This window comes from Rhamphochromis longiceps, linkage group LG7 (genome assembly GCF_057381845.1).
Source record: "Rhamphochromis longiceps isolate RC_006_pf linkage group LG7, R_longiceps_female_GT1.1, whole genome shotgun sequence".
NCBI lineage: Eukaryota > Metazoa > Chordata > Actinopteri > Cichliformes > Cichlidae > Rhamphochromis > Rhamphochromis longiceps.
Genome location: NC_140563.1, coordinates 4,183,930 through 4,209,076, shown reverse-complemented (window position 1 = coordinate 4,209,076; position 25,147 = coordinate 4,183,930). Strand labels below are relative to the sequence as shown.

At 39.2% G+C, this 25,147-nt stretch overlaps 1 protein-coding gene across 1 annotated transcript in view; it reads left to right on the top strand.

Annotated features, from left to right (window-relative positions):
* LOC146664539 (neural-cadherin-like) overlaps positions 1–25,147 on the top strand; it is a 107,021-nt gene that overhangs the window by 47,561 nt on the left and 34,313 nt on the right. Inside the window, exons 4-16 of the mRNA XM_085411703.1 lie at positions 137–341; positions 1,503–1,614; positions 4,436–4,685; positions 8,040–8,182; positions 9,656–9,828; positions 11,810–11,978; positions 13,427–13,597; positions 13,899–14,071; positions 17,238–17,405; positions 19,128–19,377; positions 21,466–21,593; positions 21,967–22,153; positions 24,882–25,025. Coding sequence (XP_085267829.1) covers positions 137–341; positions 1,503–1,614; positions 4,436–4,685; positions 8,040–8,182; positions 9,656–9,828; positions 11,810–11,978; positions 13,427–13,597; positions 13,899–14,071; positions 17,238–17,405; positions 19,128–19,377; positions 21,466–21,593; positions 21,967–22,153; positions 24,882–25,025 — 2,273 coding nt within the window. The remainder of the gene's footprint in view (positions 1–136; positions 342–1,502; positions 1,615–4,435; positions 4,686–8,039; positions 8,183–9,655; positions 9,829–11,809; positions 11,979–13,426; positions 13,598–13,898; positions 14,072–17,237; positions 17,406–19,127; positions 19,378–21,465; positions 21,594–21,966; positions 22,154–24,881; positions 25,026–25,147) is intronic.

Genomic DNA, 25,147 nt, shown 5'->3' with positions numbered 1-25,147 from the left:
TAATTGATTTCATTACAGCACAGTGCTGATGTAGGAGAAGAGGATTTCGATTCTAATTCAACAAGGCTGCAGCTAAAATCAAACAATAAAGACTCTTTTTTCCATTTCTTTTAATCGCTTTCTCTTTGTTCTACAGCTTCCTGGTGGTGTTTGCTATCTCCTTCCAGAAGCAGCAAATCAGCTATAGTCTGCTGATCAATCCCAGTAGCCTTTTTAGCATTCAGCAGGAGACGGGGGAGATCAGCCTGACCAGGACACTGGATTATGAGAATGACCAGCGACGCTACCTTCTGATGGTGCGAGCCAGTGAAGAGCCAGGCAGCCTCAGCGCTGCAACAGAGGTTAGTTTAATTAGACAGAGATACGGGCACCAAATAGGAGTCATGTAAGAGTTCAAGCTCTGTTGTAATCTGAGGCCAAAGCTGAGGTCCACTGTGATGTTTGTGACTGCGACTCAGGCATTTACTATTACTTTGGAGAATTAAATGAAATAACAAAATATGTTCTGCTGTTTGGATGATTTTGTCTGTCGCGCTCTCCCACTGGACTGCCACAACACTCCGAGGCAGGCAGGTTTTCATCTAAATAGCTCATAACGGTTAACGACAGTGACCTGTTGACATCACACTGCTTGGCAATAACCACAAAAGAGGAGCAGCATAGTTTGCAACTGTCTACAGCAGTGGCACGCCTGAATGGTTTTTAAATGTTAACAAGTAGACTGGTGACCCAAGTGAAGTTTTGTTCTGCGGTTTCACTCTTCGCCTTCGTGTCTCACACTAAGTGCTTTTTGTCAATTGTTATCTAGAGATGAACGCTGCAAAATATAGCACCCTCTTAGGCACAAGAAATCAAAATCTGAAAATATCCTTCATAAATGAATATTTCTAGATAAATTATTTACAACTGCAGCGTGATTTCAATTATTAATTGAAAAGATTTTGTTGCCCAATTATCATGTCAGCCTCTTACTTTGTACCGCAGATTTAGCGGGCACAACCTCCTTCTGCTCAGCTGCATGTTGTGGAATAAGAGATGGAAACTGGGAAAACCTATCTCAGCTATTTCAGGACTATTACTCAGCTGTCACTTCACACTTTACACACAGTGGTGACAGGGAGCTTGTAGGGTGGAGGGGCGACTAAGGGCCTTTGTCGCAAATGCGCACAGTGAGGCACACACATGCTAAGAACATTTCTATTTTTGACTCAAGAAAATCATGGAGTGGAAGATAAAGAATGTGTTGAACTGGCAACTTGGGGAGCTATAAAATGCAATTTAGATTAAGTTTTCGGGTCAGCTTCCTGTACAGAAACCTTCATATGGTTGTTTTCTAGAATTGAGAGTTGATAACAAAAGCTTAATTTTGTCTTCTTATATACTGATTGTATGACTCCTCTCCTCTCTCCTCTTTTCTCCTCTCCTCTCTCCTCTTTTCTCCTCTCCTCTCCTCTCCTCTCCTCTCCTCTCCTCTCTTATCCCATCACGCCGGCACTAATCAGGTTCAGGTGTTGATAACGGATGAGAATGATTGTGTCCCAGAGTTTCTTCAGTCCATCTATAGTGTGGATGGAGTCCCCGAGACTGTAACCACGGCAACATCCCTGCTGCAGGGTGAGAATCCTCTGACCCCATATGTCACATCCATCTGGTTCTTTTTGAATTAAAGAAAGAAACTTTATAAAAAGTAACTTTTTCCCAGGGTAAAACAGCAACTGAATTTTAACAGAAGAGTTTCTCGTCTGACCTTGAGTTTCCCAGTGACAGTGTTTTGTATTTACATCATAATCTGTTACATACTGAACCAGTGTAGCTGCTAAAAAAACCCACCATACATTTTGATTTATTACGTTTTGTATGAATAATGGCAGTTTATCTATTACTGCATGGGTCTAGCTTATAATTTTTAATTATGAGGTTGAAAGAATATGTTTTGCTGTCATCACTGCTTAACTTGTAAAAATACACACTAATTAAGAAACCTATTGAGGGAAGTGTAGAAACAGAGTGTGGTGTGTTTTTAATCAGATACAGTTGTTTGCTTCATAATTCATGACCCTGTATCTCTCACACACTTTTGCCACTGTCGCTGGTGATTAAAATTACTCTTTTAACTGCACTCATGAGATCTGAGTGTTTTGGGATTCTGTATGTATGAGATTCAGCATTTAGCCACAGCCACAGATACAGAACTATCTGAAAGGGATTCTTTCACCATGCGTGATATTTAACTCACAAAGTTAACCCTTGAAATGTTAAACACGCCACATAATATGCAAAAACAAACCCCAAAACAAAACATTATTCGGGGCTATTTGTTTGGCCTTTCACATTGCTCTCTCTTTAGTTATTGTCAAATGTTGCTGTGCCTCTGGGACTTCTTTACCCCACTGGCTACAGTGGGAATCTCAAGCTGGGCAATTGTTTCTGGTGCATTCTGACTGAGAAAAATGGAACAAATTTAATCTCAAAACATTCGAATAAACAGCCTGGAGCAGTAAAGACTGTTGGCACTGCAAAGCCAGTGGCAGGAGACAATGGCAACCAATACAAACCGATGCACCGAGAAAAAAATAACATAACCAGTGTGGTGGCAGCAGAGGAATCAAAGATGAAAAGAAAATGGAGACAAAGTGTCATCTTAAAGGGTTGAAAAGCAGAAGTATAAAAGGGAGACCTTTATGCAGCAACAGGACTATAGCTGATATTCAGTGCAGTTATAGGACTGTATCATTCTGTAAAACCACCCTAATTTAGATTAACAAGGTAACTTAAACTGGTGAACTGCACAGGTAACTAAAATGTCAAAGTGATGGAATGAAATGTCTATTACAGTGCGTCTTCTTCACAATATACAAACAAGTCAAGAACACAAAAGTCCACAGTCAGGGAATAAATAATTCATGAATGGAAATACAGAGGGTTTACAACATGGTGGGAACCAGTGGTTACACCAGATTAGACTTTGTCAGGACACATCTAAGGTAGCACAGTCTGGGGGAAAAAAAACTTTAGAAACCATAATGATCTTGTACCAGAATGATGGGAAGCGAAAAGTATGGAGAAGAAAAAGAACAGCTCTCAATCCAAAGCATACCACATCATCTGTCAAGCATGGTGGAGGAATATGTTGCTGCCAGTCGAACCGGGTCAGGTGTTTATTGACGATGTGACTACTGATAAAATTAGCAGAATTAATTCTAAAGTTTAAAGAGCCCTGTTCTCTGAGCAAAATTGATAGGATGGTGCTTCACACTCCAAATGGATAATGACCTAAAGCTACCACAAAAACAACCCAAGAGTTTCTTAAGACAGAGAAATGGGATATTCTTTAATGGCCAAATAGCTTATCTTATCTCAACCCAATAGAGCATGATTTTCAGTTGCTGAAGACAAAATCGAGGCCAAAGAGACCCACAAACATGCAGCAATTGAAGGCAGCTGCAGAAAATCCCTGGCAGAGCATCTCAAGGGAGGAAACAGAGCATTTGGTGATGCCACTGGGTTCTAGACTTCAAGCAGTAATTGACTACAAAGGATTTTCCACCCAAGTATTGAAACAATTTATCTATTTATAGTTATGTTAGTTTGTCCAATTACTTTTGAGCCTCTGAAAAAGTAGGACTGTGTATAAAATCACATTTTGATTGTTTGATTTAAAATGCACTGTGGTGGTGTACATAGACCGACTTAGAAAAACGTATCACTGTCCAAAGACGTATGGACCAAACTATAGCTAAACTCGATTGAAGAAGATAAAAGAAACTGTGCAGACTGAGCCAGTAACAGCAAGGTTCAAAGGAGATTTACTTCCCTTTCACTTTGTCTTTACCTTTTAATGAGTCAGTCACACTGTAACAGTTAAATGCAAAGGGTGCGTAGTGAATTACCTGTCTGGAAATGTATTACAAGATGTTCAGATGGCACTGACACACACAGGCTGCTTGCTGGTGCAGATACTTGACACACAGAAAATACACACATCAAAAGAATATGCAGTAGACAATTGTTATAAGCTTGAGGGGATGTGCATGAAACAGGGATTTTAAGTGAAACTCACACAGTGTTTGTGGCTATACTCTTAGAGAAAATCACACCACACATTGGAAACCAATCTATACTTGTTTCTTCTCTATAATTACCCCAGAATAAAATCATTTCCAAATCCACACACAAACACTGTGCATTCCACTCTGTCTTTTTGCTGTCTTTAAGCTCGTATTGTCAAATGATAGTAATCATTCTGGAAGGGCACCGTTTCTGTTCAAGTAATAGTAGCTGTCATAGCTCGTGATTTATCGCATGTTTAGCAAGGCCATAAAGAGATAATGATCTACACAGATGTCAACATATTCATGAGCTGATCACATCTCATCAGCCCTTTTCGATTAACTCGTAATTGATGGCTCTCGTGTGATGTCTTTCCCCCTGCCAGTGTTAGCCACGGACTGTGACTCAGGGTTAAATGCTGAACTCACCTATTACACCCTGAGCCCGGACTTCAGCATTTCACCCCATGGGACTGTTTTCCCAGCGAGACGGCTTGACTATGAGAGGCCTAATCATCTGTATGAGTTTGTGGTGATGGCGGTGGACAGTGGGGACGAACCTCACTCTGGCACTGCCACCGTCCGTGTGAGGATGGCGAATGTCAACGATGAAGCCCCCGAATTCTCCCAGCCTGTGTAAGTAGTCTTTTTTTCCCCATCACAAACCAAAATCAGTGGTTTATCATCTTAATTTGCAACTATTCATTGAAAACATAAAACAGCTGCATCAAAAAACTAAGGCTGAGATACAAAAGTGCAATGAAAAAATAAATAAATAAATGGCTATAAAAAATATCCAATGCATGGATGTCTTTGTGTTGTTGCATTTTTCTTTATGCAGAATTGAACATTTTTTAACATCAAACTCAAGCAGAGTTTAAATAATGTTGCCATTGCTGCCACTGCTTAAATTCTGATCCACCAGCTGATCATATTTGAGTTTATCAAAGCTTTACTCTTTGAGCAGACGAGGTAGTTGCATCACAGACATATGGGCTGTTACATCATACATCACAGACCTGCCGTCCTTGAGGCTATCCGTTGCAATAATATTTGATGCTGGGAGTCCTGTTGTGAATAGTGGCCAACTCGTCTCCAAACTGCTGTAGTGAATCCACCAGCATAAGACAAACTCAATATGTTTTATTTGGCGTGTTAATCACAGCCATCTGGCATCAAAACAGCCTGTTACTCACATTAATCACAAAGTGTGACATTGTTAGTTTCACAGCATGTTCTGATGGATAGCTCAAAATGTTTGTGGTCCAATATTGTAGTGAATTCGAGCATTCACTTCACACTCTCTGGGTTTTATTTTTGGCCTTTTCCAAAGGTATGCAGTAAACTGACATATGGATGCAATCCAGTGTGTCCCAGAGTGGCTTTTTGGCAAAGCTGTATAAGTGGGTGGGCAGCAACTGTCACTGTGGCTCTGCTACATTTATTCTATCGAACAAGTAAGCTGCTTGTCCTGTCAGTCATGTTTCAATGACCTTCACACAAGACTGTTGCAGACCTCTGTTACCTGCTCTTGTTGCATTGTCAGGTGTCAGTCTCAGTGACTGGCTAGACACACAGCCAAACAATGAGGTGGGCAGAAAGGTGGAGATGTAGGCAGACAAACATAAAACTGAAAAGAAAAACACACTGAAACACGGTTGCAGGGCAAGCAAGTAGAGAATGCCAAAACATACACTGCGAGTAGACAGGAGACAGCCAGTCAGATATGCAGATAAACAGAGAAGCCTGTCGGCAGTCAGGCAAATATTCTTCCCAGCAGACAGATAGTTAGAAATGCAGACGTTTTGCCAGGTAGCATGTGTTAGGCGCTTCCTCACACTATGGCTTTCTGAGATGTAGATAAATGCTGTGAGGGAAGCGAGCAGGGGCCCAATTCGAATTCGACTGCTACTTCCTCCAACTCAGTGATGAGTGAAACTCTGTGTTGAGTCACACTTGTGTCTGCAGAGAGTCTCTTAATTAAGGGGTAGTGTAGAATATACCAGCAAGCTTTGGGAAGACCCGCCATTATTTAATAGTAACAGTGCTTTCTGTGAGAATGTGCCAAGTAGGTCTATTAAGATGATGTCTATCTTCTACTGAAAAAAGTGTGTGCTCCATTTGAATTGTATTCAATCATTTAAAGCACAGACAGTATTCAGCATTTGTTGAAATTATTCTACTTTTCTTCATTCTTTTCTCCAACTTCTTCTTGACCTCTATAACTAGAATGGAAAATAGTAATCTTTAAAAAAAGGTGGAAAGTGCTGAACAGAATATTTCAGATACATTCAGCAGAATAAAGTTAAGATTTGGTTGCTGAAAGCAAAAAGGAACAAATGAAGCAACAATGTTTTACTGTAAGATTTAAAAACAAAAAACTTGTGGGTTTTTTGTTTTAAGGGAAGCCATTTCATTTTTCTTCATTACAGATGCAGTCCTACTGAAATAATCACATATAACTCAATTGTATGAATGCAGTTCAGTTCAGTGTTATTTATGTAGCACCAAATCACAACAAGGCACTTTAAATTGTAAGGTAAAGACCCTAAACCACAACAATCATATGCGTGGAGTTTCCTTCATGCAGGAAACAAAACAAGCTCTTCACCTTTCAGCACTGTGGGTAGTAAGCCTGCACTGATGCAGTCTCAGTGTTGGAAGGATTCATAACCCACTCACACTTAAGGCTAGTAGGGTTGGAATGACACTTAATGTGGCGGAGCCTCCATGTAAATGTGCAAGTGCACCGAGAGGCTGTAGGCTGCAGATTAGAATTGGGCTGTAGTGCTCAAAAAAGAACAGAGACTCGTGTGGAGGTAGAGTGTGCACATTAACATTTAAGAAATTACTCTTACATTCAGATTAATTGAGATACTTGCCTGACAGATGAGTGGACGGGCTAGTGTTTTTTTCCTCTCAGTTTGCATCTGAATGAGCCACAGAGTGGCTAAATGTGATTGAAGTGAGGGACAGACAGCGAGAGACTCCATGGAAATGCAAAATGTCCAGACATGCAGGGAAGCAGACAGACAGGCAGGCAGGCGTACCGTGTCTGAGCACAACTTCACAGTTCAGTGAGATGTAGGAAGACGCTTCAGGAAGAAAAGCAAAGGGAGTGTATATGTTTCATCCCCTCAGAGCTGCGGAGAGGTGGCCTCTGAGCCGGGTGACAGATTACAGGTCACTCATGTTGCCACGGAGATTGCCGAGGCTGGCGGAGATGAATCACCCATCAGCGTTCTTCTGTAAACCATCAATCACCTCTGACTTTTCACCATAGACACCGCAGCCCCACCCCACGTACACGCATACTTACACACACGCATTAGAAGAGGATACAGCACAAAATCTCGCAGGGGATGAGTTCTGCTGACGAATCAACTCGAACTCTGTGAGAACACCGCCCCCTCTTATAGCCTGCTCCTCTCTGTCAGCCGTCCTCTTTTCCTCTCTTTTTTCTCCCACTCCCACATGTCACTTTACTTGTCATTTCACTGACAGCCTTCGTTTTTGTCACCTAGCTGCTCCTTTCTCACCTTTTTCTTTTCTTCTCTTCATCTGTGCGTCCTCTTAGTCACAGAGTTAATCTCCTCCCCATTGTGCTTTGTACCACAGCGGTATATCAGTCTCCTGTGTCTTGCTGGGCATTTTGCTACCCAGCACCACAGAGCAAGCAAATCACTGTTGACATTTTAAAAGGCAGTGGATCAAATGGCCCACAGTGGGCAGGGTATGTAGAAGCACCATTTGTTCAATGGCTTCAAAATCCCAGTAGACATTATCATTTGTCTCTGGTCTGGCCAGCTAAGAGGACAGGTTAAATCATAGTGACAAGTAAAAGCCACAACCATAAGTCTAATCAGCTTCTCGATGCCCTGGACTGTGTAAATGATTCATATCTCTAGTCTCTTTGTTTGTGGGTTTCTATTATTGACTTCCACCAAGTATGTGTTCTCACTTTCTCTAAACTTGAGTTCCTCTTTGCAGATATCGAACATTCGTTTCTGAGGATGCAGGCCCCAACACCCTGGTTGCAACAGTTCTGGCCAAAGATCCAGATGGCGATGCTATATTCTACTCCATAACAGCAGGCAACGAGGAAGAAAATTTTGTCATTGACAGCCAGAAAGGTGATATTTCTTAATTTTCCAACCAGGTGTCATATTATTCAGCTCTCATTGTAATCGATGGGCTTTCTGTCAAATTGCGCTTTCAAGGAACGGCCTCTAATTTCAAAGGCAGTGTGAAAAGATATTGAAAGCTGATAATAAAAGCTATATTTCCTATACGCATGCTGCTCTTTCTATTATTAGGGTCATAAATAAAATCTATAACATTATTTAGGACATTTCTGTCCTTGGTTTGGCTTTTTCCAGGTACAGAGAGGAATGTTCCACATGTTTCTTAGCCTTCTAGCATTGAGGACTGCACAGTTTATCTTTTTTATTTACCCTTTGATCCGAAACCAGTGGCAATCTCTGTGACATTTGTCACCCAACCCTTTCAATTCAATTTCACAACAACTGCTCTATCATAGTTCGCAATCTCCAAGCTCTGCTCCGCCAGCTCCTCTTTCTTTTGTGTCATCGTTTTATATTTCTTTCCACCCTTGCTAAGGCTGATATCCTTTGGGTGCGGGGAAATCACTATCACTATATGGGTTCCCTTTTCCTGTATATGCAACGAATGCTGCTAGCTGAATAGCTGGTTGAGCTGGTGTTGCGTTTGTAAACAAGGCTGACATTTAAGGCGAGACAATTACTGCGCACATCCCACAGTTTGCGTATTTTAATGTAGCGGTGCAGCAATGTCAATGTTATGCATTGTCATTAGAACCTGGATCCTTCTCTGCTCTGTGGGCAGGTGAAATTACAAGTAATACAGGAGAGAGGGATGTCAGGCGCTCCCATATGTGTGTATCAGCATGCTGTGTTGTCTTTAATCAAGAGCATTGAAGGGGATGAATAGAAACACAACAAGAGAATAAAAAAACTCCCCATGCTCTCAGTTCAATAGGTTTTCCCCACATCACAGGCTGCTTGCTCATTCTGCAACCTCTGATGTTTTTGTATTTCTGTTGACGAGAAAGATGTTGACTCAGATGCTCCATCCTTTTATCCCACCTTTTATCTTGACTGTTACATGAAAGCAGACAAAGGGGGCAAGAGGAACAGCTAATAGGCATCTGCTGAGCCTCGTTAACTTCTGACCAGACTCACTGTACTGCTTTATGTTTTCGCTCAAGTGCTTTAGCTGGATGGGCATCTTTAGAGGAAAGCACGCAATTATTAGATTAGAAATGTGACAAAATCACTACTGTGAAATTGGTTTTTGGATTTAGTCTGTATATCAGATTTCTACCTTTCTGTGGACTTGAGAGCTGAATTTTCACAGCTCTCTATCTTGCTTCCAACGTCTAGAACAACAGTATGCAGTATGCATTTTCTAGTGTGTTCTTATTGATAGCACATCCCTTACTATGCGTCCACTTCCTCAGCAGCAATAACATCCTACTTAACAGCTATAGAATGGTTGTATGTACTCTGTTAGTGTAGACCATATACTATACAAGAAGTAATTTAAGTGGTCTGTGCTCTTTGCAGGATTGATCCGTCTCCGCTCGACTCCCCTGCCCAAGCTTCAAGGTTTGGAGTACGTCCTGAATGTAACGGCCACAGATGACAATGCCTCGGGCGGACCACACCCTCTGTCTTCGACTGCCCGGGTCATCGTTGGGGTTGATGATGTCAACAACAACAAACCTATATTTGAGGAGGTGAGGAAGACAACCCTGGTACTTTTAGTACATTTAGTTTTTTACTTATTCCCTACAAAAAAATGGTTAAATCCAAGAAGATAAACAAAAATGGAAGTGGAAAAACACACGGAAGCTTAGCACAACTATAGGTGCAAAAGCAGGCAGATACCAGGGTAGACAGCATGACGGACAAAGGCTCAGGAGCTCAGAGGTGGGCAAAGGACGCAGACGATCTGACAAAGACTTGATGGCAAAGACAAATTAAACACACAAGAAGGACGGGGTATCGACGAGCAGGTAAATGGTAAATGGCCTGTATTTATATAGCGCTTTACTAGTCCCTAAGGACCCCAAAGCGCTTTACACATCCAGTCATCCACCCATTCACGCACACATTCACACACTGGTGATGGCAAGCTACATTGTAGCCACAGCCACCCTGGGGCGCACTGACAGAGGCGAGGCTGCCGGACACTGGCGCCACCGGGCCCTCTGACCACCACCAGTAGGCAACGGGTGAAGTGTCTTGCCCAAGGACACAACGACCGAGACTGTCCAAGCCGGGGCTCGAACCGGCAACCTTCTGATTACAAGGCGAACTCCCAACTCTTGAGCCACGATCGCCCCACAGGTATAACTAATTGGTCATGGGTGAGAAAATCAGAAAGGAGGGAAGGAAAGTAAAACAGCCAAGGACAAAGAAGAAAAGTAGTGCCTTCAAAATAAATGTATTTATGGGCGGTTGTTTACCTATTTCTTATTCAAGACTTTTCCAGCACCGTTGGATAGTCGACACTTCCAACCTGTTTTAAGTCTTTATAGGCTAACTACTTACTGGTTCAAGCTATATATTCACCATGCAGGCCATGCAAGGAGAGTTGTATTGATCTTTTCAGCTAACTATTAGCAAAAGAGTCTGTAAATGTATTTCCCAAAATGTCAGACCTTTCAGGCATTCCTTCTTTTGTTGTTGCTGTCAACGTGAACCTTTTATAATCCATTGTTGTATTTTTCTCAGTCTTATCCCCTCATTGCATTTCAGCTGTTCCCTTTTCCTTCCTCCCTCCCTCTTCTCGCCTCACTCTCTAGCACTCTTATATTTTGCTCTGTTCTCATTTCCCTGGCCTCCGTCTCTCTCTGCTCTGTTTTCCCATGAGTTCCGATTAGCCTGCACACCCACTCTATCTTTAGGCAGTCTAGTGGGATTTCAATTAATTTAGGAAAAAATTGCAAAATCATCACAATATACTGTACCTGTTTAATTAACTTCCTCCTTAATTAGGAATGACTTGAACTTCGGCAGAAGACATATTCATGCAGAGCTGGAGCTCCTGGGTCTTCCGGGCGGGTTTGAACTCTTGTCAACTTGATTTGTTTGAATATCAAGTTATGCCTCAGAACCACCTGGGCCAGCATGACCTTATGCTTTATATTATGTGATTTTTATGAACAGCTGCCTCCGGCCATGCTGTCTGTGCCATCGCGTCCCATGAACTCTTGCATTATTCTTCTTTTAATTGCATGCTCACGTCCTTTGATCCATCTCCTTCTCTCCATTTCATTCTTGCTCCTCCTTGTCTATTGTTTTTCTTTTTTCATGGTCATTCTGTTGAAAGAGTAGCTGGCTTTTATATCTGATTACAAAAAAGAACGACTCCAGAGAGCTGCTCTTTATCTGGGGCATATGTTCATTAGGGGGAATGGATTGAATTCTTTGCAAAGACAAAGCTGTTCGCTGTTGGCTCTTCAAAAGAAATCAGTTCAAGTGTTTTCATTTCCAAAGATGTGGTCTACTGTATCTATAACTGCTATATTGTGTTTCATGTGCAGAATCTCCCTGTGTGGTGTGTGTAGTGACCTTCTACTTAATTAGTTTAGTTTCTTTGATCCCCTTTTTCTTATTAATATTATCGTATTCTGATGATACAATCCCTTATATAGGACTACTTTCTTGCATTTATCTCTCCTTCCTTGTTTCCTCTTCCCCTCTCTATCTCAGTGCCAGCAATATCGTGAACAGGCTTCGGTGCTGGAGAACCAGCCAACGGGGACTTTTGTGTTGCAAGTGCATGCCGTGGATGCAGATGAGGGGGCAAATGGAAAAGTCAAATATGGCCTAATGCACAGAGACAGCGCAATGCCTGCCTTCAGAATCCATCCGGACACAGGTAGAACAGTTTCAGTTCGTCTGGGGTAAAAGAGGTCTCAATTAGACATAGAGCAGAGAGTCTGCTGTAGGTAGAATGTGTTGTATTTAAATGTTAATTGTCATCTCTAATGGTAATTTTGAGCTGAGGCGTGGAGACGTGAGGAGGATGCATACTGATACAATATCAACTGTTATACGTTGACTTGTTATTCTTAGGAATTTAAGTCAAATGCCAAAACCTGTATACTGATTAACATTTGATTAAATTTGGGAGAAGCTCAGTGTGATTATAAAAAATGAGTGTACATAATTAAGGGGTAGGCAAATAGAGAAGCTGTTCAGAAGTCCTGGCACGGGCAGGCAACATGTTATTCTGTCAGTCATTTTCTTTTAGGCTCGTGCTCAGTTTTCTTCATCTCAAGATTTAATAGCAAAGTCACCGCACTTGAAAGGAATACTCGACTTTCTCCGAATAAATTCATAATTGTTTACTTGTTTACAAAATCTTGGGTCGATTGGTGGAAATACCGGGGTGCTGAAGCACTGTGTGGTATTGCCGTGCGTATGTTTGATCATTATTCTGTATGTATGAGCTACTGTGTAGAGGTCTGGGGAAACACATACAAAAGTAACACACAAACAATAACTATAATACAGAAAAGGGCCATTAGATTAATAAATAATGTAGGGTACAGGGACCATACAAATGCACTCTTTGTCAAAATGCAAGCTATTAAATTCCAAGACTTGGTGAAGCTTAAAACAGCGCAAATAATGTATAAAGTCAGAAATAAATTGCTTCCCAAAGAAATCTGTAAATTGTTCATAGAAAGAGAAGGTGGGTATAACTTAAGAGGGAAATGGAATTTAAAAATACAAAGTGCTAGAACAACTTTAAGAACTATGTCAATCTCAATTTCAGGAGTTAAATTATGGAACAGTCTAACAGAAGAAATAAAAGACAGTCAAAACATAAAACAGTTTAAAGTAAAATATAAAAACCTAATTTTAAATAAGTATAAGAATGAAGAAAACGGGGTTAACCCAGGACGGTAATGTTGCTGGTAATGGTGTTGCGGTTCTTTTTTGGTTGTTTTTTTGTTTTTTTGTTTTGTTTTGGTTTGTTGTTTTTCCATAACTTGTGTATCTGCAAATATACACATTCTGTATTTTTCATATGAAAGAAACTATACTGTGGTGGGGCTTGCTAATTTCTTGTTTTTGATTTATGTATGTTATGTTTTGTTTTACTTCATATGTTTATATGTTTCATATGTTGTTTGTTTAATTTAAGACAAAAAAAATAAATAAATGAATGAGAGGTAAAACTTGAGGGGGTAGGGACAAATAAGTAAATACTTCAGCCTACTCCTTTTCAAACAAATAATGGAATGATATTTTGTAATGATTGTGAAGGCACATGTTTGAAATGTTTGAAATAAAAATGAACTGAACTGAACTGTACAGGAGGGATTGTGACAGCCCGGCGCTTCGACAGGGAGCGGCAAAGAGAGTATTCGATCACAGTAACGGCTACTGATTGGGCAGAGGAGCCACTGATCGGCATCTGTCAGCTAACCATCCAAATACTGGACCAAAATGATAACAGCCCCAAGTTTGAGAATTTGCGCTATGAGTGTAAGTTTGGGATGAATGTTATTCTTGTTGATGTCCAAATGAAATATGCATAGCATTAATAAAGCAGGGGCACAACCAGGACCATTAAAAATGCAGAAGTAAATAAAACTGATATTAAGTCATAGAGAATTTGATTGACTTTGTGCACCTTTATATAGTAATTTGATTTAATTGAGGATGTTTTTAGAGACATTTTATTTTTGTTCCTAAGGATCTTCATCATCCTTTGCCCTAAGCTACTACAATGCAAGTTCTTTGACCAGTAAAGTGAGCGCACATACGTTATTTCTTTCCCGTGCAGATTTTTTGAGGGAAGACACTTTGGTCGGTACCAGTTTTCTGCGTGTTGCTGCTCACGATGATGACTTTGGCACTAATGCAGCTATCACTTACGCCATGTCTCTGGAGCAGCCTGAGTACCTGCAGGTCAACCCCATCACTGGATGGGTCTATGTTAACCAGCCCATCTCACAGGCAAGTCAACCACAGGTCTTTGTCAGCCAGTGCAGACACACACACAGAGACACTAACTGTTCTTTTCCGGGTCTTCACCTTCATTTTTAGGGATTTACTTTTTTGCGTACAACGAAGGCATGTCCTCGTAATGAGACTGTGTAAGTAGATTATGTCCCCGCAAAATGAGTTATACCAGGACGACACACACAGTGGCCTGTGGGTCTGTGACAACAAAGTTAATGAATGAGGCACCTCAAAGTGCCTCTAACTGCCACTACCAGTCTTGAGTATGTCTACTCCCGGAGGTGTTGGATGTGGAAATACCACAGAGAAAGAAGATGGAGGGAGACTAATTCAGCCTAAACAAATTATTCAAAATACATTTTAACAGCTTGTGTGTCCTTTGGTTCTGTTTAATGACTAGCATTTTTCTAGTGCTCCGTTACAAAGACTTTTCCTTCAAATGTGCAAAAACATCCTCTTACCTGCAGTAGCTGTCAAAAAAGTGTTTTAATTAATGGCACAGGTTTAAAAGAAGCTAATTACCATACTCTGCAACTCATTGTCTCTTATAAATGCTGTGGCTTTGATATATATATATATATATATATATATATATATATATATATATATATATATATATATATATATATATATATATATATATATATATATATAAAAAGCTTTCTTTCATTGTCGTTTATCATCTGAGACTTTGATAAAAAGACTGACAGTGTGCACCAACAAACGATTTTTGTATTTTGAAGTGATTAACTGAAACACTGTGAGGAAGATTATGAATGCAAAGTTAACCTCCCTGCTAACAGCTTCTGAAAAATGAAAACACTAAGCCACAATCTTTGGAGAAGTGTGAAATACAAAGGTGAATCCCCTTAAGATAAATTACACAGTTGTTTTCAGAATACAAGTTATTTTACATGTATGCATAATTCGCTTCTGTATGAAAACTACCTAAAAACGCTATCTTCAAAGTTTACTGAGCTGAGTGTTGTCAGCTAACTTCAAGTGATTTATAATGTCAATGCCAGTAATGTAACACATTTTTTTATTTCTTACATTCTTCACAAGTATGTCGTAGCCTTTCTGAGACCTATCAGTGCTCGGCTTCCAGTTTTCACCTTAATTTATTCAACAGGAGCTGTTCTTTGGCCAGAAACCTGCTATTGCACTATAGGGCTGTTTATTATTTAACATACTTTTTACTGCACTGGTGTCGGAAGTCTCTGGCAATTTTGCTGCTGACTTCATGCAAAATTGATAACGCTAAGCACAAAACCTCGCCTAACAAAGCTGTTGCATATTTTAGGGTGGTTTCAGAAGTTATTTGGATCCTGCAACAATCTTTGTGCTGTAACCATAAAAGCACTTCATTAAATGTTAAATGTCTTCGCTGGTCTGGGACGTTGTTCTTTTTGATTTTCTCATCGCAGTTTCTGATTACATTGAAAAAGAATTAAGGCTAAATTTTCAAGCCAAACTTCACAGTAAAATGTGAAGCACTGTTCCCAGTTGACTCGAAGCACTTTAATGGAAGAGATATGCCACTGAGCAGCTATGAATGTTCTTATGCCCTAAGACATGCACAGCCAGAGCCGACCTCATCCCGTGTCAACACACTGTACACTGGTTCCACAGAGAATTAAGTGGAAAAGATGGAAAAGGTTGCCATGACCATATCCAGAATATTTTATATGTTCTGGTAGAGATCTGACACTATTACAGCAAATTTAATTTCCAAGTATTACCAAGTCAGATATTCATTTAATGTAAAAGCAGCAGCTGCTGGGTCCATATTGGGCATTGCAGATTGCAATCTTTGTTCTCTGGTTTCAAGCTTTGGAAAAGAGTTGCATTGCTTTAAAAATACTAATTGGATTGTCCCACAAATAGAAAATCTAATACTGAACTTCAGGGAGATTGGTTTTTATCTGACCACTGCAGCACAATAATAGAGTCGCCGGCCCTGATTTACATTAACAGAATAATGCAGCTGGTAGTCGAAATGTTAAAGCTGAACGATTGAATTCGTGGTGAAATAATAGTGAACAATTTTTCTTTTAAGCTCTGTAACTGTGACTTAGTCATTATTATGAAATACAATCATAATATGTGGGTAAAAGGACACATTTCTAAATGTTCTTCTTCTTCACTTTGGCGTGAGTGTAATTTTAATGTTACTCATTGTTTAATTTAGGTAAATGGACTCTTTTCACTTTTTCTTGTGGTGTCCACTTTGATGAAATGCAGTCCCCAAGTCAAATTTACTCCCTTATGTCCTTGGAATTCAATTATGGCACAGTAACAAAAGGGTTTTTATGGAGTCAGAATTATGGCTTAATGTATTTTTCTATGGCTTATTCTGCTGCTTTTGTTGTTTTGAGTCTAACTAAATGGTTTCCACGTTTGGGTCGTCCAATTAGCTGATCGACAGCTTATCGCTGCTTGCATCTGCTCGCACAAAGACATATCCGTATAAACGCCCAGATCTACATGTTTTTCTTAGTGCTGCTGTGCTGCCAGAAACAGCTGCCCCCACAGTCACGCAGAGGTCTAACTCTTCTACTAAACATTAAGCAAAATATTACACTTTGCTATGAAAAAACTTTTTTTTATCACAAAAATAGCTTGATTTGTACATTTTTGGACAGTGACACAATTTTCTCAATTTTGCTTTTGTATGCAAGCACAATAGAGTTTAAGAGAAACAATAATGAAACTTACTGTTCAAGGGGTTTAAAAGAAATATGATGTTTTACCCAAGACAACAGGTGACTGTGTATACGACTAACTAATTTCAAAGCAGTAAAGGAAACATGTTTGTAGACCCTTAAAACTTGGTGGAGTACAGACAAAAAACTGACAATTATGTCAGTGTCCAAACATTTCTGGACCTATATGTAATTAATAAAAGAGTAAACACATAATCAAAGAGGTGATGGTGAAAGTTTTTAATGTCACTTATAATGCAGCTAAAACGTCTGCACAGATAGATATAAACACGGAAACCTGCCATTGTGGTAGTTGCTGCTAACGGTGTCAACAGGGCCTCATTTTCTCACTGAGAGTCACAAGATTAAAGTAATATCTTACTTCAGGGTAGTAATCATTTCAACATCAAATATGATGATAATTTCCCCCATTGAACTCTTCCCTTTGTTCACAGCGGACCTATATTACAAGGGATATCATAGCAACTGATGGTGGGAATCGTAGCACTTCTGTGGAGCTGGCAGTCACCATCACCAATGTGAAGAACCAGCCTCCACAGTGGGAAAAAGAAAGCTACAGTGTTGTCATCCCTGAAAACACTGCCAGGGACACGCCCATAGTGGTAAGGATGCAAGCAACTTCAATTTCTGTTACAATGTTTGTTTCCCTTTATCATTATTATCATTATTATTATTTATTAATCTTATTATTTGCTGTTTACGTTAGATGAATGCTTGCTTACCTGAATCAGTGCAATTTGACCATTATTTAGACATTCTGCTAACACTGAGCTTAAATATGCCTCAGAAGGTTCTTCAGTGCTGAAAAACCTGTAAAAGAGTTCTAATGTGATGCTGTAGCAGAAAGATGACATTGAATCCCATGTGCTTGGCAAATTTTATGACACTAGACTTATTAAATTCATTGAAAATGTCTCCTTTGATGTGAAAAATTTATAGCTGTCAATCTGAGATGGAAAAAAAGTCCTTTTGTTCAAGGTCTTCAAAAGGCAGCTCAATTCTTGATAAGAGGTTATTTTAGGACTCAGGCAGCAGGTTTGACTTTCATCCTACGCTATGTCTTTCTTAGATAATCAGTCATTGAAGCAAAAATTTAATCAGAATTTGATATAACCTGTGTTTCGTTCAGGCTGTTGACCCGTACTGCAGTCTGACCGCTTATAACCTGTCACATGTGAACAAATGTTACTTGACCAATCTCAAAGGAAAAAGTAGTTTAGCATTTTAGGAAATATGCTGACTTGACACTGTCTTGACTTGAATGAGTAGACTGATAGCACTCAATCTCTGGGAGTTAGTTATAGAGCTGTATCCTGCAGCTAGTAAGCTTAGCTCAGCAAAAGAAGCGAAAAACAGCTAACCTGGCTCTGTGTAAAGTTAGAAAATGTGCCCATCAGCTCAGGGGTGGAGCTTAACTCTCAACACAGAGGGGACAGAACATTTTCAGGGGCTGATTTCTGATTAAGTGTTTATAATTAATCACTGTAAAATGGCTAATATAACCTGCCCAGTAATGGGAAAAGAATTCAGAGACTAAAAAGTACTGAGATAACACAGTGAGACTACAAGTAAGAGTCACTCTATGAAACTACTTAAAAAACAGAAAAAACTTAATATTAAAAAAAGAAAACGTGACCATGAGCCTTTCACTACTATTTTTTTTTTATTATTTAGTTACTGATAGAAAGATATCGACAGATGAATGGATGACTATACAAAATCACACATGAAATTGTTAAACATGATTTCCTCCTAACCAGACATTTTAGTTAAGCCTGTTATGGATGACATCAATAATTAGACCTGCTGTCCTTCACAAACATTTTGGCTCTGTCCAAAACTACAAAATATGCTCACTACCATCTTTAAAACTAACTAATTAATATAGAATAATTTTCTTCTATGATTTGTCCAGAGATTTAAAGATGTCTAGCTGTAAGTGCTTAAATGCTTTAATTATTTCTTGGATTGACTCATTGACCTCATATTATTGAGCAGTGATTTAACCGTGAAATTAGCAGGCATTCAGGGGACTCCTGAATGCCTGTACTCCTCAAAAAAACATGTTTTCCAAATTTGCATAGCAAGATTGTAGAATGATATTATATAAGCTGAGCGATCAGCTACATATCCATAAACTCGCTGATGTTTTTTTTTCCTATTATGAGATGTTTGCTCATGATAGATGATAGAGGTTTGCTCTATCATGAGATGTATGTATGCTCCATTTATCACTTTCTGCCTCAGGAGCTAGTCCTTACTGATTTGATACCTAAAATCCAGGTTTTCAAGACAGTCATGATGTAACTTCTGATGCTATTCAGACAGTCAAGGCAACGTCTCAGTTGGGTGACCCAAGAGTGACCTACAACCTTGAGGATGGGATGGTCCCTGAAACCAACATGCCCGTCCGTTTCTACCTCTCTCCCAACCGGGAAGATGGTTCTGCGTCCATTCTGGTGTCCGAGCCACTGGACTATGAGACCACACCATTTTTCTCTCTTCAAGTCCGGGCGCAAAATGTGGCTGCAGTGCCGCTTGCAGCTTTCACAAGAGTTTATGTGAATATTACAGGTACATGTCTCACTGTCTTTGTCATTTGATATAATTAATTGATTGAATAGATTTCACCATTACATCAGCAGACTTTATGGAAATTCTTGAAATGTATGTTAATTAATTTATTTAATAACTGTGTCTGAGTACATTTTAATTGGTATTATATTATATTATGTTATATTATATTATATTATATTGTATTATATTATATTACACTGTTAAAAAAAAAACATCTTAAAAAAACAGTAATATTCCGGCAGCTGGGGTGCCAAAATACTACCGTAAAATAACAGAAAATAACTTCCTCATAAAAATACGGTTATTTCCAGTAATGACAATACAGTTTGTTGCTCTAATTTTACATGGGATTCTGCCTTTTCCAAGTGCTTTTAGATTAGGAACATTTTAACGTGATCAAACAATGAAATTACCTATAAACAACGTCAATGAATGTGGCAATATGAATCATAATACGTAAATGTACAGAAATATACAATTAACAGTTGGTTTAAATAATAATGGATTGCATACCCTGGGACAGACTGACAGAGGCGAGGCTGCCATATAGCACCATCGGCCCATCACCAGTAGGCGGTAGGTGAAGTGACTTGACCACGGACACAACACCGAGCGTGTCTGAGCCGGGGCTCAAACCGGCAACCTTCTGATCACAAGGCGAACTGCCAACTCTTGAGCTACGATCGCCCTAAAGAGCAATGATAATAATACTTATGTGATGTAACACAAGCTTATAGGAATCATGTTATATACTTTTGCATAGCATTACATTTGAATTCAACAGTTCACTCTTTCAAATAACGGACAGATATTTGTGAAATCATGATACAGTTGTGAATGTATTTTAACAATCTAAATATGCATATGTACAGACAGATACATTTAATAATCATGAAAATTATGTTTTATTACATTACAGTGATTTAACGTTAATTTACATTTGAAATGTGAAATCAGTCTATTTACGTAACTTTGACGATATTCTAGAAGAACAGAACAAAACTGTGAAATGCAGTAAAATACTTTTATATTAGGATGTTTTCCTACAGTGCTGCCATACCCTCGACATTGTGGTTGTTAGTTCACATTCATTGGCCGATGATTATGTGTCCCAACATCCAATGGCATGTCACATTGTTTTCATGGCCACACCCTCACCCCAGGTGCAGAGGCCTATTTCTGTTCAGGAATGTTGTGAATACTTTGAGATTTATATTAATTGCAATTCCTACCTCTACATTTATTTTTTAAAATATATAATTAGCACAGCGTGGCCGTGCAATGTTTTATATGTTTTTCTTTGTTTTTATTCATATTAATTATATTTTCACTGGTTACCTCTGAATTACTGAATCAGACCTAGATGACATGACATTTCCAGCAAAATTACTCCTTTAATTATTATTCTCATTGATTTTCGATCATTTTATATATTTTTCCATAGTATTACATTTGAATTTAACAGATAACATCACTGTACATATAGTAAAACACAATTTACGTGTTTTTTAAATATGTAATTTGTACATAAGCATATTTAGATTGTAAAAATACATTCAGAAATGTATCATAATTTCACAAATATTTGTCTGTTATGTGAGAAAATGATCTGTAAAATCACATCTACTTATGTAAATTTAATGATATTCTAGAAAGACAATACAAAACTGTAAAATATACAGTAAGATACTTTGACATTACTATTTTTTGGAACAGTGTATATTATATTATATTTAATATAGTATAATGTATATTTGCACATGTAGCTTCAGAGACAAAAGAAGTTAACAAGCAGCACACTGGGGATAAATACACAATATAAAATTGGCACAGTATTAAAACCTATTTAAAAAAAGTAAAAACAGATTCTAATTACTTATAAGAGGGATTACTTGGTCTTGCCTAAAGAGAAGTTATTTACCTCTATAGCTGATGCGGTGAACGTGTTGTTCTCTTGTTCTCATATTTCATTTCATTTTTGAGAAAATATCAGTGGTTACACTTTTGAATGCAGAAAAAGGATATTGTGAGTGGTATCAGGAAATTAACACATTGTCACGGTGACTATGTCATTTCTATCCTAAGACGTCAATGACAACGTACCGTTTTTCACATCCTCCATCTACGAGGCCTCAGTGACCGAAGGAGCCCAGATAGGGACTTCAGTTCTGCAAGTATCCGCCCATGACAAAGACCTGGGCTTTAATGGAGAGGTTTGTGGTTATACACTTATGATCATTTTGTGAAGGTATGGCAAAATGGAGTAATTTTACAAAAATCTAGAGACTGCTGTTTCCCTGCTAAAGCATCCATTTACACTACAAAGAGCATTATGTAACATCACACAACAATCCCACCAGTGTGGAAGCTTTTGTTCCACTGTTTTCAAAGTTTTGTTGAAGTGGGTTTGGGAGCTGTTTCATCAGCTGTCTCACTGATTGTGGCGATATTGGTTGAATGGAGCGTATTGATTTGCTTAGCCCTCTTGACATTTTCAGCTACAGAGCCTGTAACTTCTGCTGTTTCTGCAGGTTATTGCTTGAAACTTTACTTTAGCTTAATTTTCAAATTCCCTGTGCTCCACAGATCACTTACTCTCTGCTGAGTGACAGCAGTGGGGACCATAATCTGTTTCGTATCGACCCAGAACTTGGGATTATCTACACAGAAGCTGTCTTTGACCGTGAGGCCCGTAGCTCCTACTTACTGGAGGTTCAGTCAGAAGATGGCCAAGAGTCAGCTCGACCTGGGAAGTACAAACAGCCCAACACAGGTGAGAAATTTTAAGAATGAGTGACTGGATAGTTGGATGGGTAAAAAGGTAAAAAGTTTTTATCTAGACTTAAAACTCTTGCCAGTTTCATTAAAGTAGTTTCATGTTTGGCAAATTCAAAATCTGAAGCAACTATTCTTGCACCGATGTATTATTGGCAACATTATAAATAAGCTCAAAAAATATATTTAAATATATATATTGTGTGTGTCGTTGGGCAGTTCTGCTAACTCATCCAGTCTGTTTTATATGTATAAAATGGCTCACCAATCTTTCCTCCCCTCTTTGTCTCGCCCTCCCACCCGTGAAAATAAAAGTAAAGGACATAAAATAAACAAGTGTCTCTTCTAGTGCAGTTTTGTTACGCTCAAATCTAAAAATCAAACCATCAGACAGAAATATCCTGTTTCATCTCACTTGGTGATGATGGATCAGTCTACCTGTTTAACACACAATTAAGCGTGCAAAAGTCCAAGCATGAACTGGTCTCTGCACATCTCAAAAGGCACATAAACAGCCAGAGTGTTGGATATACTATGTGGAGATGCAACATAAATCTAAAGCAAGGCAAATTAAATTTGTTATAATTATCATCAATGTGGAAATGAGCTAAAAATCACTTTAATTAGTGAGCTATCAAATATTCCCCTTCATCATCATCATTCACTAACACAGCCCTAATTCTTTTGGGTCTTAGGCTGCAGGCTAGGGCCTCCATAGACTGGGTTTGTTCCGGATTGTTCTGGCCTGCCTCATAAATGGTTCATCGCAGTGGCATCTAGGGAGTTTGGAGGCCAAGTCAAAACTTTTGTCATATCCATGGGGAGTGCAGTGTGCAAGGTGTTCAACAATGTTTTCATGATGATTGGCATGTGTCAAAATTACATCGAAATGAATGGCAGGACCCCACGATTTCCCAGCACAGCACTGGATTACATGGTTAATGTTCAATTTACCTGAGTTTAATGCTGTAGCTGCTCGGGGCTGCACTAGCTGGCTAATTTGCTTATCATAACCCCTAGAGTTCACTAATTAAAATGTTATATTTGATTTGTTCTGTGCAAAAACTTGTTATGGCACACAGCCAGAAAGGAGCAGGCACATAAATTCCACAAAAATCTGTAACTGTTACATTTTTTTAGATATATTTGTTACACTTTTCTTTTGTTACACTTTTTTTTTTCTTACCTTTGGACAGATGTTGGTGGTTGTTTATTTTCTGAATGTTTTTTAGAGCTGCTGTCTCTTGCTTTGTATTTAACATAATGACTTGATGGGTTCAATCGACTCGTCTGACTCTATACAAGAAAAAGCGTGTGTGCCAAAATGTCAAACTATTCCAGACAATTAAGTCAATTGAGAATCCAGCTTTGTGTAAATTACTCTTTTGTTACAATGACATAAATGATTAGCGACAGCTACTTCCGATTCATTGTGTCCCTGTGCCTTAAATTGATGCAAAAATATGTTGTTTTTTTACTACTGTGGCATTCCGAGGAACTTTATAACTTGGCAGAGTTAACTTTAGGGTGACCTCTGCCCCGGTCTGATGTTCAGTTCATAAAAAGCAGCATTGTTCTTTCCCTATATGCCTACAGGGCAATACTGAAACTCTGTAACTCTAAACTGTGAGGAGTGCTTCCTCTGTGCACTGTGTTTTAAAAAGGCTGCATTGGCAATACATTCATTTACACCTTGGGATTGACTTTGAGAAGTGAATTTTAATTTGATTTATTCTACTGCCATGACCAGACAGCAACACTCTCTTCCATGTGAAAATAGCTCAGAGATTTCTTCCAACTCTCTTTCTTGTAGCGATCCCTTATTTCTTCCCCTTTTTAACTCTCTCGTTTCACAATTTAACCAGAAAGGCCTTTGTTTGTTTACCTTGTTCACAGTGTGACATTTCCGCAGTAATAATATCTGTGTTTAGAATGACGTCCTATGACATTTGTATTTAGACGGGGGTATTTGCCTCTGTTTGTGAAGGAGGTGTTAGGAGTGCCGGGTGGTGTTTTGGAGTAGCAAAACCCTCTCTTCAGGCTGCCAGGGCTGCTTAGCATTTGCGATGAGCCTTAGTTGTGTCTACATATCTACCGCATCCAGAAGGGCTCATCTCCCCTGCAAACATTACCTGTCTCTGTGTTACCCCCGGGATGCACCAAACGGAGGAGGCAAATGCAAAAACAAGCCAAGAAAATAAAGCCACATTCCGCCATCTTTTACTGCAGCAGCTCCAAATAAACATGTCACCCATGTGCTCTGTGAGCAGATAATTTACTCTTTTTAACTAAAGGAATAAACAATGTAATGAGGAGCCCACAGATAAGACACAAACACTTGTCATCTTATAAATATTTAACCTTCCTAGTTATCTGCGCTCGGTTAAAAAAAAAAAGGAAAGTAGCTCGTTGACGAGGTTTAGCCCCATTATTGTTACTCTTTCTCTTCAGAACCGTCCCCCCTGTAAAAAGAATAAACTCTTGACAAAATGAATAATTCATGTAATTTACAGCAGATCTTTGTGAGTAATGTTTTGTCTAATTTATACGTCATTGAGCAACATTGTGCTGGGTTAAGTACCTCTTCCCCACTAAACAGTGACAATGAATTGTAGAATCAATAAACAGATGGAATGAGAGTAACACACTTACAGTAATGGTTCGAGTATGTATGTGTGTGAGCTGTGCGTGCCGTTTAATCTTCTGCCATTCTGTCATTCTTGCAGACACAGCGTATGTGAGAGTTTTCATCAGCGACGTCAACGACAACAAACCGGTGTTTGCTCAGCGACTGTATGAAGTCGGCGTTGATGAGAATGCAGATGTGGGCCTGGCTGTTGTCACTGTTAGTGCTAATGACGAGGATGAAGGTAAGTTTGAAATGACATCAGAACGATTGAGTCCCGTGGCATTTTTACTGATTCCACTTTCTAGAAATAAAGGTTAAAGAAGCTAGCCAACCACAACCAATATTTTATATTTAGGATGGGGG